This window comes from Pelobates fuscus, chromosome 2 (genome assembly GCF_036172605.1).
Source record: "Pelobates fuscus isolate aPelFus1 chromosome 2, aPelFus1.pri, whole genome shotgun sequence".
Classification (NCBI taxonomy): Eukaryota; Metazoa; Chordata; class Amphibia; order Anura; family Pelobatidae; genus Pelobates; species Pelobates fuscus.
In genome coordinates, this window is record NC_086318.1 from 86,601,758 (window position 1) to 86,623,492 (window position 21,735).

The window sequence follows — 21,735 nt, forward strand, 5'->3', positions numbered from 1 at the left end:
TTTAGGAAATGAAAAGGAATGTGATGCATCTGTTAAGGGCAACTGAGGGTGTGTACATAGCAGTTTGTCTCTATTTACTAGTGTGCTTTGTAGCACATATGATTTGGGTAGCCTGGGCTCTTTGCTTATCTATATTTTTTACTTTTCAATTGTTATTGCAACATTGTTGCTCTTTTGACTTTAAAGATCCTCTATGATGGTTAAATGCTATTCTATAGTCAAGTATCTGATACTTTGACAGTCATATTTAAATAGTTACAAAGCTTGTTTTGAGCAGACATTCTGCTGGAAATGATACTTGATATTTAGTATTCAACATTAACTACAATTACTCCCCAAGCTGTGGGGAGTTTGGATCAGAAACCAACTAGGAAAATATATACATTTTATGTTTATTATTGGTGGTCCTATTAGACTTTATTTTAACTATTAATAAAAGCTACATTTAAATCTCTTACCTCCCTTTTCCTTCCTTCAATTTGTAACATGGGGTTACACCCCCAACCCTCTTATTTTTTAGGGATTATTGTATTAGCTCAACTTTTTTGCATTGGTTATAAGAAGATTAAAAATGTACACAAAAAAAAGGAAGTTCAAAATTAGAAGTAGTTGGGAATTCACTTTTTTTTTTAAATTTCATTAAAAAAAAAAAAAAAAAATAGTGGTCCCATCCTTTATTGTTTTGTTATTTACCTGTATATCCATTGGACTACCAACTCATTACCCCCTACTTATAGGCAATATATTGCAGTCCTCTAATGTAAACTGGAAATACAACAGTAGCTATTTATTCCTGACCATTGCAACAGGCAAAAACTTGGCACAAACAGACAAATAACTAACAACTGCAGTATAAACTGTGTTACAAACCACAGCAGATACAGGTAGACTAGCTTGGTAAATTGAGAATTAAGGAACTTACTAGGAGGAAGACAAGTAGTTACAACTGCAATACATATAGAAGGGGTCAATGACAAATGGAGACATGGGTAAATGTAACAGCAGTAGATTGACCTTCCCATTGACCTTCCCATACGCATGGGGCTGTAACAGGAAGATTTAGACACTGCAAATGGAGTATATTAATTATTGTGCAATTAATTGAGAGTACTAGACTCTAAATGTGCTTATTGTGTAACAGTCAATGTACTATAATGCAGACACTTGCCACACGCACTATGTATATGTGTGCTGTAGAGAAGGCTGTGTATAACACAGTATAGACGTCGATGACGTAACTCAGGTCAGTATGTAAAATGCAGCTCGTATACTGGATAATAGGTCACAGGTGAATCTCTGTGGACCGGACTCCAGCTCCACAGGGTGATTAAAGACCTGTAAAGTTCAAAATAATCACATTAAAGCCAAGGTAATGATGTACATGTTTTCAGACGATAAATCTGCAGTTTTCTTACCTTCACATGTGTGCATCACCCTCTCCTACTTGTCTTTGGATCTGCATCTGAGCCTGCATCCTTACAATCATTTCTTGCATGCGACGCAGCTATAATGTACAAAAATCAGTAAGGCTTAGTGTATTTTATTAAGGAAACCTAGCAGAGCTTATATAGACACACACACACACACAATGAAGCAAACACTAGATAAATCATGAGGAACATTCCATAGGCATTTAAGTGGACTGCTCCACTTTAAAAAAACAAAACAAAAAAAAAAAACACAGCAATATAATATCTGGGTATGAAAATAGGGGTTATCCTGTCAGGGAAGAAATGGCACAGTGCAAAACTGTATGTCCAAATTATATAAAATATGCGTCAAAAGGCCACTACAATTTGTAAAAGATAAAAAGGCCTTTAGTATATTAGATGCGGATGTAGAACTGTTCAGTCTGAGTCTGTACATGTTACTATACAGACTCTGCGAATAGATTTTCCTTACCTCAGCTTCTTTTTCCTGCAGTATCTGGTCTTTTGACACTTCCACATTTTCCACCTTACTGCTAGGAGAAAGGAAACATCCATATTTACGTTATGACCTTTCTTGGCGATGAGTGTATATCAAACAAAAAAATGCCATCTAGAATTTTGCCTGTCCGTACTCTGAAACGTCATAAAGAAACACTCCAAGCATAAGTAAGTGGTCAAACAGTGCTAAAACAGTTTTACATAGAACCATTGGAGGCACCAGGGCACTCCTGGTACTGCAACCCTTACACTGAGCTTGGAGTGTTCTTTTAAAACATATCTAATTATAGAGGCTACTATTATCAGAATTTATATAGTGAAAATATATTGTATATAAGTACAATTATAGAAATTAGATAATTAGAGGTGAAGAAGGACATGCTCAAATGAGCTTCCAATGTAGGAGGATTGGAGAGAGGCAGATATATATCATAATACCTTGTCCAGGGACACTTATAGGCGAGGTGTGTGATTGAGATTCAAAGTTGTGTTTCCCAGTTCTAAGGCAGTGATGTAACCACTGCTCTAACAGCCGATAAATAAACATTGGTCCCAGAGACCTTGAAAATTGTTGTTTTAAGGTCACAGGTTTAAATTCTCGCAGATTTCCAGTTCAAAAGCCCGTTAAACAAGTCAGAATACAGCAAAGATTTCAATGTGTCATGTTTGTCAAGTAACCAGGCTTATTACAAGTGTTCTCTAAAATACAGGTTGATTATTTGCAGCGGTAAAAGTACTAGTACACATATATCTTACCATTTACATAAACACTGTGTGCTACATTATATTGAACCAATTCATTTTCCGGCATGGCTAACCTTTAAAACAGTGAGAATGATTTAAATAGAATTGATAATCCATAAATAACACCAAATAAGTCACTGGTATGTATGCTGGCTACTGTGTTAGCTACTTAATGGAGCTTTCCCCTTGTGAACCCCTTTGGACATGGTCTGTACAGCATACACAAAATTCCATCAAAGAGAGCTCACCCAGTGTGAGATTCTCGCATTTCTCATTATATAGAGATTGTGCAGTGAAGTTCTAAGAACTGGAGTTGAAAGAAAGGGGTATTCTCAGTAGGAGCAGCAAGAGAATGCCCATCTGCTTTCAGACAGGACTCAAAGAGTCAGTGAGAAAATTTTATTTTGTATAGATTATAAAAGGCTATGAATTACATCGGCCATGCCAAATTGAAAATCGATTCTCACAATCATCCATAAACTAAAATAAGCAGTACTAAATATATATATTTTCCAGCAATTGTTGTACTCGCTTTTAATCAGGACTCAAAATCTCAAGTCCTTAAATATATATGCAGTAAGAAAGCCTGGAGGGTCCATGTCACACTCACCAGGGGAGAGCTTTCAATTGCCAATAGCAAGTGGAGATTATAAGCCCTGTTTTTAACAATAGAATAGGAATCCACATTGCAAGTACAAAAGTACAGATAATTTTTCTCCATTAGGAAAGAAACCTGTTGAACGTGATCGGCCTTATCTAAATATAAAGGAGTGGTTTACTATAAGAATTCCACAAGTCATTTCAATAGGAAAAATGGAGGTTGTACCTGGCACCTCCTCTCTTGAGACGTTCTGAGCGGAAGTTTTCATAATGCAAGTCCTGTGTGACCTCCTGTAGATCCTGCATGTGTGTACTGTAGGAAGACAGAAAATTAAAAATATGTAAAGGAATTTAAAGGAAAGACCAGATTTTAGATTACAACTGTTACTTCAAATTCCTTTTGTGGTGGTTTCTCCAAAGGATCAGTTTTACCTCCTATAACACTCTGAACTGGACAAGATTTTGAAATGAATGCCCAGATTGTTTTTTTTTCAGGGGAAAAACAAACAAACAAACAAACAAACAAAAACACTTGATTCATACATACGAGAAGACAATGCAATAACTCATTAATGGATCACTATAGGGTCAGGAACACAAACATGTATTCCTGACCCTATAGTGTTAAAACCACCATCTAGCCCCCCTGGGCCCCTCATGCCTCCCTAAATATATGGGTATGAACATGCGTACTTGTGATGTTACAACAGCATAGACAAGTCATTTAATGGCATTCATAATAACACATGTTATGTATAAGTGGTGCACATTTTTTGTATATGGCAAGTAAGAAAAAAACAAGTGAGTTGATAACGTCTAGCTGTTAGGCTGAAGAATCAATATTATGAAGAAACAGCATGTGTTACTTACCAGCAGAAGTTGTTGCAATGCACTATACTATGGGTGCTCATGCGGGGGTCTGGATTTTAATAAGTAAGGTGAGTGAGTGTTCTATGGTTTGGACTTCTATGGGTTGTTGGGTTTTACATCCCTCTTTCAATTGGGGAGGGCATAAAGTGAAGGTTGACTTTGTTGCTTATCACAGTTAAAGTTGGCTTTCGTATCACTGTTGTCTTCATCATGGCACCAGTAGAGGGCATGTGCTGAGTATTCCGTACGTGAAATGATTAATAGTGTCGACCCCTAACCTAGGATGGTTACGGGCTGCTTAGGGTTCTTAGTTAGCAGTGAGTTAAAGGGAAACAAGAGCCAAATATGAAGTAAAAAGAACACCAGATAACTCAGTAAGGAGAAAACAACATAAAAACATGTATTGGCCTCATGTGGAGTGTTCAGGTTCCGCATTTCTTTTATGGAATATTTAATATAACTTACATCAGCATGGTCCTGAGTTTCAGAAAATCATTATGTTCTGGGTTTTCAACTTCCACCACACCCCATGGATAGAGACGACCTCTGACCTTTTTCCCCTTTGCCTCAATCAGCTGGTTGGACCCAACAACGGAAAAGGGTATGCTGGCCTGCAGGAGAGCAAGAGGAAGTGACATAAAATAAATACATTCCAGGATTACAAAAAAAACGAAACCAAAAACAGACACAGCAAAGCAAATGTTATTACTTGGTTATCCACAGTAAAGAAATTACATTTTGCATAATGTGTTTAAAGTTTCCTTTTAGACTTAAAGGGTAATTTGCATTCTAATTGTGTGACCCCTTCTCCCCTCCAACCCTTTTATTTCCCCTTTCTGTATCCCACCCCACAAAAAAAAAAAAAAATACTAAATATTTTTTCAATAAAGTACATATTAAAATAAATAAGGTAATTTAGCTTTTACAATGAACCAGTAACTTTCAAATTTTTATGTTCACTTTCATAATGCCTTATTCTGGTTAGCTATCCAATGGGAACATGTGATTCCTACCGCTGTCCAGGGATGGAAAATAAAGCAGTCATTATGAGCTTTGTACTTCTGATTATCTCAAACACAAAACCCTTCTCAAAAACCAATATACTTTCAATAGTGAACTGACATCTTCCCTCTCATATCCTTGCCTTTTACACTAAACAGCGTAAATCATTTGGGGTATTAATATCTAGTCTACACTGATTAATTATGTAAAGATGTAGATTTTAACAAAAGGCTCAAAATAAAAAAAATGGAAAAAAGAAATCTTGATATGGGCCCCCGATTTAAATTTGCTGTATTTGACACAGATTATATAATACAAACTTTTAATTTAAATAACTGCAAAAACAACAACATTGCTTCTACTCAGAGAAATATAGCAGAACATATCCCTCTCTACATACCTCAAAACAGAATGCACATGTTATGGTTGATTGTATATTTCCAACGTGTTCTATGTTAAATGTTGTATAGGTTGTGTATTAATATTGTTTTTGTATTTTATTGTACCCTGTTGTATCAATGCCATGTTTTGTGGACCCAGGACATACTTGAAAACGAGAGAAATCTAAATGTATCTTTCCTGGTAAAATATTTTATAAATAAATAAATTTGACAGGACATACCTATCCTAACATTTTGTTTCCTCCTGGAGGATTATACCTTATACGGATAAACTATGCTGAGGCAAAATATTCTCCAACAAATGTACAAACCTTTAGAAGCCTTGTCTGCTCTTTAAAGTCCTCATCTTCATCAGACTCTGCATCTGGCAATTGATAAATCTTTATCCCATGTTCTTCTATCTCATCCAGTATCTAGAAGACAGGAAAAGTCAGCAGTGCAGAGTACACCACCTGCATCCAATCTCAGAGCCTGAAATAACAGAATTCTAGCTATACTGTTCATGAAACGAATACTGCCCAGTAAAGTACCTGCCAGTACTCTAATTTAGAGCAAACTTTACAATTAAATGGTTGCCTGGTGGAAGAGAGAAATACAGTTGAATTGAAGAGTTTTACATTTCATAATTACATTGTGCTATCAGATTTACAGGAATTTAAACCCCCCCACTCCGCATCAGTCATTGTTTGGGATACATTGCAATTATGTCAGCATGGCCATACATATCAAGAAGTGATTGACAGTTGGACATGCCTAACAGTACCCTCCTGCAGCCAGTTCTCATGCTTACGATTAGAGCACTTATAGTGCATGCATAGTAATGTTGTTTAGTGTCTTTTACACTTTAGTTTGCACAACATAGTATTGTAACTTAGAGACAAAAGTCACTCCATCCTAATGCTCATGTGCATAAAATAAAAAAGTCAGCATGACTGAGCGCAAGGGGAGGCGAGCCACTGGAGGAAATATTCCGAATCCTAAAACCAGCCAAAGCACCACCTGCAGCCCCAGGGGATCTGGTGATACAATTCCAAAGCCACAAGGACAAAGCAGCGGTGCTGGCCGCCACCAGAGGGCAGTCGCCTTACAGCTTCGAAGGGATGTCAGTAGCCTTATTTGCAGACCTATCTAGAGGAACTCTGTCCTGGTGGCGATCACACCGACCACTTACCTCCCTCCTATGCACAAAGAACATACCACTGGACCCTGGCTCCCATGCTGCTAAGCCAACAAGGAGATGCCACCATCACCATCAGCGAACCAACAACATGCGGCAAAGAGCCTACAGGCCCTGGACCGGCCCCTAAACTCGCTGGGCCCGACGACAAGCTACAGGACACTCGAATCCTCATGGCTGGGACCCCGTGACTTTGTGCCTAGGTCTACTACTTTGTCCTCTCGTGCCACAGCCTGACTCTTCTGGGCCTGATCCAATAGTGTGCGGCTAATACCTTTATAGCACTCACCCTAATGTTACCACCTTTTTAGCTCTTCATTTAGAAGGAGAAAGTACTAATGCCATACCCGACGGTCTCTCTCACACACACACACACACACACACACACACACAATATCTCCCCTCCCCCCCTCCAGGCGAGTCCAGTATACCCTACTGACCAGCACAGCCAGACTATTCCCGACTGGCGCAGTTTGAGGGAAGGCTCAGGCCAGCGAAGCCCACACACTCCAACTCCAAGATATGTGCACCACTTACCCGTCCGAGAACTGACTGCTTTAGGTCCCCTGGCAATCCTATGATAGTGGCCACACAGACAACAAGCACACACACCGCATCAGCACCATACATTCAGCTCAACACCGACACTTCCACCCACAACAAGGAGCCGCTCACATACATACAACTATGCACTTCGCACTAACTGTGCACACATAGAAGGGAAGAATAGACACCCATGGGAGAGCATAGACAGTACCTGCTCGGACGGCTAGAGGGTTAACGGCTCACCGCAAAGTGAACACCGCTACCTGAGGACACTCACCCACTTGCGCTCAAACCAACAGTTAACCTTTATGTATTCATGTAAGACTAGTCAGCCCCCACGATTAGTCAATCTTCCTAAGCTGGTACTACATGACTGCCTAATCTACCTCAAATTAAAAAAAAAATGTGCAATGTTTTTTATGCCTAACATAAAATGTTGCTTGGTACGCTAGCAACTGCTGTTGGGGCACTATGAGCAAATCTGTAACGTTTAATCTCTGCACCAAAAATAAATACAAATACAATGCACATTGCATTAGCAGATTAAATATTTAACTCCTTAGAAACAGCTTCACGTGAACATCTTTTATAATAAGATTTTAGTCCCACTTTGACTGGTTACGTTTGCAAATATGATTAATACAACGGGAGAGGTGCAGCAAACAATGAAACTCTTACTCTTCGCTTGAGTCGCTCACGTTCCTTTAATGTTAAAGTATCTGCTTTGGCGATGACAGGAACGATGTTGACTCTGTTGTGCAAAGCTTTCATAAACTCCACATCTAAGGGCTTCAACCTGCAACAAACAACTGAAATGTATTCTGGCAACTCACAAAACACAGTACTGCTGTAATGCAGATTAACAGATACACTGATAAATGTAACTAACTTCTCGCATTAAACATCACATACATGAGTTACTTAAATAAGAATCTTCATAGTTACAGGATCACTTTACAGTGGGAGAGAAATGAAGAAATACATACCCATGACCAAAAGGAGAGATAAAATAAAAGCAGCAGTGGACACGGTTATCGATAATGTGACGCCTGTTCAAGCCACTCTCATCATGCAAATATCTCTCAAACTGATCATCGACATAGGAAATGATGGGCTTAAAACTGCAAGGGAAAGATACATCCATGGTTAGTAAACATACATTTATCAAATCAGAAGAGGCTTGTTTCAAATTAATTCTTAACAGGATTTGTAAAATCATGTAGATAGCCGTAAACTAATCCACTCAGTATAACCTAGTATACATTAACAAGGTACTGTATCACCACCAAGAAGGCACTGTCCGGCTTATTCACCAGTAGCACTGCAGAATGCAGAACCCAGTTAGTCCAAGCATATATTATGTTCACTACTGGGTTGTGTTAATGCACATATGCTGGGGTTGGGGAGGGGAAGAGAAGCGAGGGAGCATTGATGTTGCTCTTCTTTTTCACTGCTCCCTTGCGCACTATAAATAAAACTAATTTGCATGGGTGACTATATGAGAGTGTTTTTTTTCCTTTTTATTCTCCTTTCCGTATTGTCCCTTTGTTTTTGTAAGTAAAAGACTGAGCAACAATAAACCTAAAAAACTCTCGTACTGTTGTAGTACTAAACATATCTGGCATAGACCTGACTCTTCCCTCTGGTCTTAAAGTGTTGTGTCCTATTCTTTCACTTTTATTATTTATTTTATTTTCATACAAGCTGTATTATCCTGCATTATTTGTTGTCAATTAAATTTTTTAAATGTTATGTCGCAAATAGAGTGAGCACCAAGCAGACAGAGGTGGAACAGCAGCTATCAGTGTAAATAATATGACTACTCATAGATTCCAATTATTGAAACGGCTGCTGAATATTGAGCTTAACACTTCCCATAATACGGTTAATCAGGTGTTTATGGGATATGCAAAGCTTCCAGTGGAAACAAAAAGAAAAGAGGATTGTAAGGCAGGTGTCAATTCAAGAAAAACAAAAAGGTATCTTGTAAATTAAATCTACTCAGTATCTGTTTAACGTATTAGAAAAGGGGGATATACCAATCAATGAATACTTCTACCTCACGCAACACTACCCTCACCTCTGTCAGTCTTTACATTGACTTCCTGTATCACACATCAACATATAAAGCCCTTAACCACTCTAATGCCAGCTATTTTTGCTGTCTAATCCTCAAATAAACCCCTTTTCATGCCCTTCGCTCCGCCAATGACCTTCTTTTGTCCTCTGACGCACCCTCTACTAATTCACGTCTACAGGACTTCACCTTTTCTATGGAATGTTCTACCCTGCTCTATTTGCTAACCTCCAGTCCTTTAGGAATACACTAAAAACACTTATCTTTAGCAAAGCCTACCATCTTCCGGGGTAACTTCTCAATTCATTAGAGTTCTCCCATCCAGCCTATAGTTTCACATTCCTTCCACTCACTAGTCTCATGCAATTAACTAAATACTAAGCCATGATGTTTAATCATGTCCATCATCCACACCTCCCCTTTCCACATGCCCGCCCTTTGGATGTACCCTGACGAAGGTGTTGATATACACTGAAACACATGTCTGGCTTCTTAAAATGTTTTCTCTACTATTTTTTGTCTACTTCACCATCATGAGAGGTCTATTCTGATTGGTGATTTAGGCACAAGCTTTCTTTACTGTGTGGTCAAGGTAGCCATAGGGAAATTGCTAACTTACATGCAGGATAGGTTCCTTTATTTATTGGTATAGGAGGCCAACGTTTAAATGAGCCAAGGGAGAATGAATTAACCTGCAGTAATCCCATACAAACTTCCAAGGATAGTCAGCACTCAAAAGGTATTACTTTCTGTTAAAACCTAGCTTTTATTGCACTGTGTCAATGTTTCAGTTTTAAAATAAAAAAAATTCATTAGGTCCTGATATTTACACTTTTTTTTTTCTTCTTTCTATCTTATATCTTAACCCACTGGGTATATATTTACCCACTGAGCTTTTCCTTTTTGAGATTCTCTCTTCTAATTAATATAGCAGTTTGCTAGCATGTAACGGCTTAGACTTTATTTAAAGTAGTGATTTTTCTTCCACAGTGTGTAGGTGTATTTCACAATTGTGTTTTCAACTTACTACAGATTGTTTGTTTTGATTCTTATTAGCCATTCCCTTGCCCCATTTCCCTTCATATCTATAATAAATAGATAGATCTCTCTATCTGGCCAGGGCTTACTTCCTCCCCTCTGACACATTTTTCTTTCCCTTCCTCTTAGATTGTAAGCTTGTTTGAGCTGGGTCCTGTTGTCTGTCAAAACTACTGGTTCATTTATATCCCCAATGTTCTATTGTAACGTGTAATATGTTGGCACTAAGGTAATAATAATCACTGTGCCATTTTAAGTCATATGAAAGTCCAAGACGGTAAAAACACTATTGCCTTGCAACGGCAACTAAATAACCATTTACAGAGAACATGAAGAAAATCATTAGAGGCCAAGTCAGTAGAATGAATAAAAATCATATGTTAAATAAATACATTTATCAAAATGCTACCACTGAGTGTATACTCACCAGTCTTCACAATTCATTGCATCTCCATAGCCGGGAGTATCTACTACAGTGAGACGCAGTTTCACGCCTCTCTCCTCTATCTCCACAGTAGATGCCTCTATTTCCACTGTACGTTCTATCTTATCTACGGAGGACAAACACAGAATTATCATATCCAGACAGCTGAACACAGCATTCATTATGCTCTTTTATAAATCAGATTTTAACTGCACTATGTTTATAAGGGTCTCATGGATACATTTTGTATATGCGAGCTTGAAACTTATCACTGCCAGAACTACTACTGAAATATATACACTCATGGGAATGGAGGTAGATCAGGTAAGCAACAGCCAACCATTTCCTAAATCTGCTAAATAACTGAATATATTTGCAAACAGCTCCTCACGATCATATTTACAGCTTTGGCAGACCAAGAACTGATCACATGGATTACCTGCTGCACCTGGCACCACACGCTCTGGATAAAGATCAGTCAAGAACAGGCTGTTAATCAGAGTGGATTTCCCCAACCCAGATTCTCCTAAAGAAAAGAAAACAAAAATATAACATTACACAAGAACATTTTAAGACACTTCATTTAGAGTCTATTTAAATGAAGACTCCAAGTAGCATAACCACTAAAGCGAGCTCTGGTCATTATGATTCCAGGAGTGCACTGAAGCTCCCTAATGTAAGGAGTCAAACCATTTTTTAAAAGTCTGACTTCTTATCTAGGGACTGCTAGGTGCTGCTCCCCACTGCCACTGCTGGAGAGTCGTTCCTCAGCAGGAACTTCTGGTAATATAGCAATCCACTCTCCAAATTTAAACATAAATAAATGTAAAAAAGAATAGATAGATAAAAATCACTGTTCAGTAGAATACCCACAGGAAAATACATGCATGCATTTAAATTAATCATCTTATAATTGGGGGTATATCTAAAATAACTTGCAATAGTTGCAGATCTCTTGTGTGAAGCTCTCCCCTCCTAACCCCATCCAGACTTTCTGTGGCTGTCCAACCACAGATTTCCCAATGCAGCTCAATGAGAAGTCCTGGAGGGCAAGGTTTAGCTCATTGACTTAAAGGATCTGCTGATTGTTCTCAGCCAGTGATCCAAGTCTTGTATTGGTATGCAATATATTAAATTGGCCACACTTGCTTATCTGTTTGAAAAGGTTTCTTACCTACAACCATCAGAGTGAACTCAAAGCCTTTCCTCACAGATTTACGATGCACTTGGTTTGGGAGATTAGCAAATCCAACATAGCCTGGGGTTTCCGGGTTGGAGAACTGAGCTTGTTGCTGTAACGACATGTTGTAATATGGATCCAAAGCACCTATTCAGTTTGTTTCACTAAATGCAAAATGATAGTGAAGTCAAAGTGTATACTTTTAAGTTTAATGGTATACTTTTTGAAACACCATAAGACAAATTGACATTTGATTTGATTTTGAGTTAGTGCAAAACGCTGATAATTCACTAAACAAGAAAATGGTAGCAAACTGAATTCTGAATAACAAAATGTAAGTTCAAATAGCCAAGATGTGACTATAGGAGAATTGGGGTTAAGTAAATAAACACTTATGGATTTTAAAATGTCACAAATTCTTAGCATGAGCATCAAGTTAGTTGAGGCTAAATTGTGGCAAACAATACAGAAGGTTTTCACATGTCAATGTAACTGAAAGATAAAACCGATAGGCAAGAATGTACTTGAAGATTGAGTCAGTTCTAATGATTAATCTGGGGTATTTTGGGGGGTCAAAGAAGCAATAGGCAATTAAATAGGATTCTCAGCTACCAGAGGGCCAACACATTGAAGCGAAGGCTTAAAAGAACACTTCAAGCTAAGCAGAACTCTAGCAACAAACTTGGTTCTGTATCGGACGTGCTGAGCTCAAGGAACACATTATTATAATTATTGGCATTTACATTGTGTCAACATATCCAACAATGCTTTACAATATTATAAAGGGGGAAATAGCAGAATTGAAAGGGGATAGTGGGGTGTGGCCTTTTAGGAGAGAGTGAGAGATAGGTTTATGAAATAAAAAATTACTATGGGAGGCCATATACTGTTCTTAAGAAATGGGTTTTGGGGGACTTCCTAAATGATTACAGATTAGGGGAAAGTCTGATGGGGTAGACAGGCTGTTCCAAAGGGCATAATCTACCAGTGAGAAGTTCTGAAGCGCTTGTTAGTAGTAAGGGTACAAGCATTAGACAGTGTAAGGTCACCGGCAGAGCAGAGAGAAGGGACATACCTACAAATTAGTGAAGTAATGTAGTGGGGGCTAGATTTGTTTAAGAGCTTTATAGGCTAGGGTTATTACTTAGAATTCTATGGCATGCAGGAAGCCAGTGTAAGGATGGAGAGAGGGGCGAGGTGTGAAAGGAGTATCAGGAGAGAAAAATCAGCCTGGTGGCAGCATTCAGTAATCGATGCGAAAAATTACAAGGCATGTACAAGCTTTTTAGTAGATTTTTGTGTAAGGAAGGGGCAAATGCAAGCAATGTTTTAAAGGTGGAATTGGCAGGATTTAGCAACTGACTAGATGTGAGGCATGAAGGTGAGGCCAGAATCAAGGAGAACACCAAGGCAGCAAGCTTGCAAGGAGGGACTGATAAATGTACCATCAACCTGGCAAGGAGAGTGAGTGGGGAGAATAAGTATTACGAGGAGGAAAAAGAAGCTCAGCTTTAGAGAGATTGAAAAAGCAGGAGGACATCCAATCAGAGATGGAAGAGAGGCAACTGGTTATTTGTTCTAGAAGAGTAGTGGAGCGATCAGGGAAAGAGAGGTATATTTGGGTTTCATTGGCATACAGGTGATAGCGGAATCCAAAGGAATGAATACGTTTGCCAAGAGAGGCAGTGCAAAGAGAAAACAAAATGGTACAGAGAACAGAGCCCTGGGGACTGACCAGGTCAGGACGACGGGAGGTGGTGTTATTAGAAAAGGTGACACTCAATGAACTTTGGGGGAGAGAGGACGAGAACCACAAAAAAAAAAAAAAAAGATAGTGTCACAGAGAGCGAAGGAGCAAAGAGTTTATAGAAGGAAAGCATGATCAACAATGTCACAGGCAGCAGAGAGGTCTAGAGTATTTAGTATGGAAGTGGCTTTAGGGACAGCTGTGCCACGATTAGATTGTTATTTTAATCACAGCAGTCTCAGTAGAATGGAGGGGGCAGAAGCCAGATTAAAAATGGTCAAGGAGAGAGTTGGTGTTGAGAAAGCAGGTCAGAAGGACCATGTTTAAGGTGAGCTGGGACCATGCCTGATGTATTTCGGACGGCACAAGACAAAAGGAGAGATGTCAAGGTGAGATGGAATGGGATCAAGTAGTGGGCTGAAAGGAAAAGTGCAGCCACCTCCTGTTCAGTTGCCGGGAAGAAGGCCTGGAGAGATGGAAAAGCACAGTCCAAGAGTGGTTGAAAGAGAAGGAAGAGTGCATTCCTTAAAGGGAAACAGGTTCAGCCTCTGCCTCCGTTCCTCCTGGAAGTTCTTCTAGTGGCTGCCTGGTAGACAGCCACTAGAGTTGGACTTAATCTTAATCTTAAATAGGTAATTATTGCAGTTTACTAAAAACTGCAATACATTACCTTTGCAGGGTTAAGGGACCAGGAACACTGCACCCAGACAACTTCAATGAGCTGAAGTGGTCTTGGTGCCTAAATTGACCTTTTAACTGATTAAGCTGGTCAGTAAAACAGCATGAAAAGCTATAGGCTGAAAGGTTAGATTGGGGAGTGACCACAGTTGGGTGAAGAAGGGAGCTAAAAGTATCAAAAACACTTGGGAATGTGGGAAAAAGGCTTACCGCCTAACTGTTGGTAGTTATCTTTAACTATTTTGTGGGGTTTTTTTTTTTGCTTCATAGCTTGGTATATCAGACTATTTAAAAAAAAAAATTAAAAAAAGGAGAGAAGATGAGAGAAAAGAGCGTGAGCGCAGAGCGTGAGCGCAGAGCGCGAAGAGAGAGAGAGAGAGGGGGAGAGAGAGGGGGAGAGAGAGGGGGAGAGAGAGGGGGAGAGAGAGGGGGAGAGAGAGGGGGAGAGAGAGGGGGAGAGAGAGGGGGAGAGAGAGGGGGAGAGAGAGGGGGAGAGAGAGGGGGAGAGAGAGGGGGAGAGAGAGGGGGAGAGAGAGGGGGAGAGAGAGGGGGAGAGAGAGGGGGAGAGAGAGGGGGAGAGAGAGGGGGAGAGAGAGGGGGAGAGAGAGGGGGAGAGAGAGGGGGAGAGAGAGGGGGAGAGAGAGGGGGAGAGAGAGGGGGAGAGAGAGGGGGAGAGAGAGGGGGAGAGAGAGGGGGAGAGAGAGGGGGAGAGAGAGGGGGAGAGAGAGGGGGAGAGAGAGGGGGAGAGAGAGGGGGAGAGAGAGGGGGAGAGAGAGGGGGAGAGAGAGGGGGAGAGAGAGGGGGAGAGAGAGGGGGAGAGAGAGGGGGAGAGAGAGGGGGAGAGAGAGGGGGAGAGAGAGGGGGAGAGAGAGGGGGAGAGAGAGGGGGAGAGAGAGGGGGAGAGAGAGGGGGAGAGAGAGGGGGAGAGAGAGGGGGAGAGAGAGGGGGAGAGAGAGGGGGAGAGAGAGGGGGAGAGAGAGGGGGAGAGAGAGGGGGAGAGAGAGGGGGAGAGAGAGGGGGAGAGAGAGGGGGAGAGAGAGGGGGAGAGAGAGGGGGAGAGAGAGGGGGAGAGAGAGGGGGAGAGAGAGGGGGAGAGAGAGGGGGAGAGAGGGGGGAGAGAGGGGGGAGAGAGGGGGGAGAGAGGGGGGAGAGAGGGGGGAGAGAGGGGGGAGAGAGGGGGGAGAGAGGGGGAGAGAGGGGGAGAGAGGGGGAGAGAGGGGGAGAGAGGGGGAGAGAGGGGGAGAGAGGGGGAGAGAGGGGGAGAGAGGGGGAGAGAGGGGAGAGAGGGGAGAGAGGGGAGAGAGGGGAGAGAGGGGAGAGAGGGGAGAGAGGGGAGAGAGGGGAGAGAGGGGAGAGAGGGGAGAGAGGGGAGAGAGGAGAGAGAAGAGAGAGAAGAGAGAGAGAGAGAGAAGAGAGAGAGAGAAGAGAGAGAGAGAAGAGAGAGAGAGAAGAGAGAGTTTTTTTTTATTTATTTCCTTGGTACTATATGTGGAAATATGTATGAATAAAGATTTTAATATTATTTTTTATTCTTTTTTTAACCCCTTAAGGACACATGACATGTGTGACATGTCATGATTCCCTTTTATTCCAGAAGTTTGGTCCTTAAGGGGTTAAAGAGTCTGTTCCTCTTTATTCTAATAATACATTGTCAAATCTTTCTAAAAATGTTTTGAAGGATTACTCTGGGAGGGTGCCTGGAATCTTGAAATGTTCATTTAATATTCTAAATGTTTCTAAAGTATACCAGGAAGTATATATATAAAAAAATGTTTAAAAAAAAAAAAAAGTAGGGGCACATAAAAGATCAGGGGTGTTTAGTTATGTTGCAGTACTTGTAGATTTTTTTCCCTATTTTTAAGACAGCATACTTCGGTTTTAAAAGGAGAAATGAGAAAATGCAAAGAGCAGTGTTATTCTGGTAAACACGCAATACAGAGTTGTGTATGCTATTTTTAGAAGTAGTCTATAGAAGTAGTCCTATCTGAAACTATTAGACATTTGACTCCAATAGTGCCAGACTAAATTGTTTAATATTAAAGCTCAATCACTTGGCCAAGTTCTTAAAAGGAACACTATTGTGCTAGGAATACAACACTGGACCCGAAGGATCCGGAAGCGCTAGAGGTGAAATAAACCCTGCAAAGTAATTATTGCAGTTTCTCAGTAACTGCAATAATTACAATTACAGGGTTAATGGAACAAGGACATTGCATCCAGACCACTTCAATGAGATGAAGTGGCCTGGCTGCCTACAGTGTCCATTTAATATACCACCTGATTTGAGAAAATAAACAAAAGATATTAAATCATCAAGGTTTGCACAGCAAAATAAATAATGCATAGTGTGTAGAATGGGCATAAAGGGACACTATAGGCACCAACCCTAGAGACACTACTGGTTTCAAGACCTATGATGCAAACTGTGGCATATAGCTGATCTTTTAAACAGTTTTTGACAAAACATTACAAGTGTGGGGGAAAAAAAAAAAAAGAAGAATTCAATATATCAATCTATTCATTATACTAGTCACTAAACCAACTTTAGCCTAATGATCAAGCCCTTGCTGTCTCTATCCTCTGCCATTTAGGAGTTAATTCACCTTGTTTATACAGCCCTTGTCACTTCCTGTAAAAATGCCAGATAATTGGGCAATGAGACTGCTGGGGCATGAGGAAAGATTGCATGATTGACATCTGATTGGGCATATTTTATATTATTGTTACCCTTGAAAATTACCCACTATATTAGCAAATGGCTAATACATTAATTTCCAAATAAGCCACTAACATTTAGAGTAAGAAAATTTGTGAAATTGACACTGCTATGTTAATGTTGGATAGAGGAGCAGAGAAGTGGTTTATATACACCTCAAAATAATTTAGCTGTGAAAGTTCTAGAGATTATATGCAAATGATTTCACCCAAAACATACAATTCTAAATGTGGCGTGAATTATGTACCTTCAAATATTTCACATTTAGTCAATATTGTTATGCATTATGTCATACCTTTGACATCTTGGAGTGTTATAACAAAAACCTGCATGGGAGAAATTAAGATAATTATTTTAAGGCAGAGGACACAAAACACATACCGACCCATTGCATCCCCATTTGAGTGTCAAGCACTAGTTTATTTTCACTGTACATTTAACCCATTAATTAGGGATTGTCACATCTTCAATTTACCACAGCCCAACAGCTAACTAAAAGTTACCCATTACTGTTGGTATTTGTTTTTCTTTAATTCTTTATATTTAAAATAAGGGAAAGCATGTAATTTAACTCCAAGAGTGCCATTCGCCATGACTAAAGCACTGCTAATGGAAATGCAAGCAGGCATGTGAGTTCATGGCAATTCTCATTATACGTCTAACACACAAGCGCACTCCCAAGTGAAGTCACCACAACACTTTTTTGAAGTTACCTCTGATGCTTTATACACCCCAGTAAACAGTGCAATTGCATTCATTGGGATAAAGGAACAGGGATGCGGATTTACTATTGCCAACTCCTGATACACGTTGTTCTGGGTGCCAGACAGGCAGATTATTTATCCCATCCAGGGACACTACACATGTAGATGCATTGTCAGGACTGGAATCATGTGGTCTGCACCTCCAGCAGGTGCAGATCAACCTAATTGCTGCCTCACATGAAACAAAGTATCTGCAAAGTGAACAACATCCATTTGAGGTGGCTATTACATGGAGTTGATTGTTACAATTCATAATGGTCTCAGATTACATTATGTTCTATATCACTATAGTGGTAAGCATTAAATAAAGCCAGATAGATGTATATTTCGAATTTATAATTGTAGGTTTGAATGCCTGCTATAGAGATAAAGGCTCTTTTTTTATATGACCTTTCAATAATAACTTTTTTTATGAAATAAGTTTACACAGAGCTGTGCAAGTTGTTCGAGAGACATACAAATTCAGATCACAAGTTTGACATACAGGAAAAAGATGTAGTGAGGGTCCTACTCAAACAAGCTTACAATGTAAAGGAAATGTGGTACAAATGCACAGAAAGATAAATGTAGAGCACATTGTGACCAACGTAAAAAAATAAAAAATGGATTGTGTGTGTGTGTATTAATAGTACAGTCTATAAACAGAATATAACCAGAGTAAAAGGTGTCAAAGGGGAGAATAAGGCAGAATGAAATCAAATGGTTAGCTTCCGAAAGACTGAGCTGCTTAAACAACTGTAAACTAAGGGAAAATACAATCACACACACTGAACCCTCACACTGGCTGGTGGGAATAAAATCAAATATCAATATTTATATCCTGCTCACCTTTCTGACATTTACATGACTGCCAGGGCAGTGCCTAATTTTTTCAGCTGTGTTGCAAAGGCATTCCATAATTTACACAGATGGATCTCTTCTCCTGTGGAACTAATATTTAAATCTGTCACATAGACACACCAAATGTTTACATGGTGTGTGTATAACAAACTTTAGAGCACTAAACTTGGAATAAGTTTCCCCAATTTCTGTTGGGTCTGTGAGCCCCATCTTTTAGGTTCGCTGCTGCCTTTTCTTTTCTATTTGGTTGTACCACGCGTTGATCCTTCGGTTTGCTTTTTAACTAAACTTGGAATGCTAAGTTTAAACTGTATTTGGATAAATGCAATGTAATAGTTATGACGGAAACCAAATTAAAAAGCAAAGACGGTTTAAAAAAAAAATTGATTACCTATAAAAATGATAACTGCAGTGACAGATATTGGTCTTCCACTGAAATGTCCAAATGAGGTCTGGAGAGTGGAGAGGCCCCTCTGCTTTGCAAGCGTTCACACACACTGCACAGGAAGGAAATGGGGTAAAGATTGTGGGATCACTTAAACACACAGATACAGAGCCACTTCCTGTGCATTACAAGACTCACACAGACATTGACACAAACCTCCTGTTCACACAGACAATGCAGTAATAATGCCATGCACAAGAGACCAGCCAAACTATATACAGGGCACAATCAAAGCCTTGACTAGACCGACAAAATGAGGCAGTCTATTGGAAATAAAGATGTGGCAAGTGAAGCTTTTAAAGTGCCGCCCTTTGCCAAAAACTTGTACTTCCATGAGACAATGTAATCCAAATTAGTTACCAATTAGTTTTGAAAAATTCAAAATAACGGTCATTTTATTTTTATTAAATCAACTTTCACAACTCACAAAACATCCATAAAAAAAAAAAATTAAACTCAAAATGATAATTTTTGCATTAACAAAATTCTGTTACACATTCCAGTTTTACACAAAGGGTATGTGCATTGACATACTTTAAATTATGTATACTTCCTCGTAAAATATTTTAGAGATAAATAATTGACATTATAGAGCTGATAACATCATTATAAAAATGATCCACACAAAAACTCAGAGCCTGTTAGTACCTAAACGGATATGCACCAACTCACAAATTAGAGTTAAAGTAGCTCAGTGTTTAGAATTCTTAGTATTTTAAAAAGAACAGTAGGATTTTATTACAAGCCTAGGTCGAACTTGATCCTATTGCAGTCCTACACAATAAGGGCTGGCAGTGGTGTTTTGTTGAGATGACTGTAGGAATGGCTGTTATTTAAGTATGGTATGTGGAATGGGCCCCCACCCCACATTTTAGAAATTACATTCCAGTGGAATTTAAAAAAATAAAAAAATAAAAAAAACGAACAAACATTATAAAAAAAAAAAAAAAAAAAAAGTGCCATAGGGATGCCAGGCAAATTAACAATAAAATAAATAAAATTATATATTCACATCAAGGATGATCAAATAACATCACAGCTGTTGTAGAACCCTCGAGGTATCACGGGGCTGCAATATTACATATTTCTTTACCATTCTACATCAATAAATAAATATTAAAAAAAATACATTAAAAAAAAAAAATCAAACATTCACTAAATTAAAAAAAAATTATCCACATGGGGTTTTCACTGATAAAGGAGGTGGGACTGATTTTTTTGGGAGTGCCACAGACAAACAAATAATGTCACAGAAGTAAATGCAAAGTAGTAAAGCAGTGAAAGTGACATCCTTAACTTTTATGGACTACCTATGGCACTATGCTCAGCCAGCAAAATGGCTACCTGAGCACCAGGGGAAACACCATAACCACAAGTGGGGTGGGGGGAGGAGGATGGTGGTCAAAACGAATACTAAAAGGTTTTAAAAAAATAAAATAGCAATACTGTCACTCATAGCAGGATATAACATTGCCTAGTGAGACTAATGAAACCATTACAAGAATCTCCCATTAATATAACCAGCATACTGTGTGCTGCCGGGCTGAGTCCCGCTCCGGTTACACATAGAGCAGGCTTCCCCAAACTCCGGCCCTCTCCAGATGTTGCTGAACTACAACTCCCATGACTCTCAGCCTATCTATTTCATTCATAGAATCATGGGAGTTGTAGTTCAGCAATATCAGGAGGGCCGGAGTTTGTGGAAGCCTGCCATAGAGTGACACGGGGCGTTAGCTCAGGGTCCCGTTATCTCCGTTACCTTCCGGCCGCTCTCAGATCCTCTCTGCTCGCAAGTCCCAACCCAGAGCAAACTCGTAACGGACCCGCCTCAGCTGGGACCCAGCGCGGCACTCAGCCAATCAGCGAGCAGCAAGCGTCCAGCAACACAGCGCCGGACCAATCAGAAGCCGGCACAGGTAACTCTACACTGAGTTCCATCGGATGTGACTTTCCCAACCAATCAGCAGTGACGTGACATTGGAAATGCCGATAAGCGGATGTAAGCCCCGCTCCTGTTGGCTGCCGTTGAACTCACTGAGCCCGCTGCTGGTTTTCCCTAACTTTGCACATGGTGTTTGCCTATTAGAACAAGGCGTTAGCGCGTACCCTGATGCAAGGTCTGATTGGACGATCTCACGGATCCACGGACCAATCACATTATGCCTAACCTCGATGCATGCTCTGATTGGTCAGTTCGGGTGACCGCTAAAGCCTTCTAGAACCAATCAGATCGTGCATTATAGCATACACTAATATGGTGACAAGGAGTTATGAATATTTTTATCTTTACATACAAATCAACTAGAATGAAAAAAACCCATAAACTTTCAATACTAATAGCAACCCTCCATATTTGTGACCGTGGGAAAATGACTAATGGGAGGAAGTGATGGTGTTTTATCATAATTTATTACAATTTATCACAACTATTTATATACACAGTGCTAATATATCCCACAGCAATATTCAATGGGTAACACCTATAATAAATAAATAAATAAATAAACAATGGGTAACACAACTACACAGCGAGTAAAACAACTAAACAATGAATAACA

General features: G+C 39.8%; 1 protein-coding gene across 3 annotated transcripts; it reads right to left on the minus strand.

The window, feature by feature from the left end:
• Positions 1 to 626: 626 nt before the first annotated feature.
• On the minus strand, positions 627 to 21,010 carry SEPTIN2 (septin 2). 3 transcript variants are annotated; one of them, XM_063442421.1, is made up of 14 exons: positions 20,937 to 21,010; positions 19,124 to 19,229; positions 17,424 to 17,454; positions 11,982 to 12,099; positions 11,247 to 11,333; positions 10,811 to 10,934; positions 8,255 to 8,389; positions 7,947 to 8,064; positions 5,857 to 5,958; positions 4,608 to 4,753; positions 3,499 to 3,585; positions 1,903 to 1,963; positions 1,416 to 1,504; positions 627 to 1,335 (listed from the first exon to the last, which is right to left on the minus strand). In XM_063442421.1, exons 3-13 carry the CDS (start codon positions 17,430 to 17,432, stop codon positions 1,418 to 1,420), a joined length of 1,074 nt encoding a protein of 357 aa, XP_063298491.1. In that variant the 5' UTR covers positions 17,433 to 17,454; positions 19,124 to 19,229; positions 20,937 to 21,010; the 3' UTR covers positions 627 to 1,335; positions 1,416 to 1,417. The 3 variants fall into 3 exon arrangements, with proteins under 3 accessions (XP_063298491.1, XP_063298490.1, XP_063298489.1); XM_063442420.1 differs by having other exon boundaries at positions 1,903 to 1,960; positions 11,982 to 12,151; XM_063442419.1 differs by having other exon boundaries at positions 11,982 to 12,151.
• Between the last annotated feature and the right edge of the window lie 725 nt (positions 21,011 to 21,735).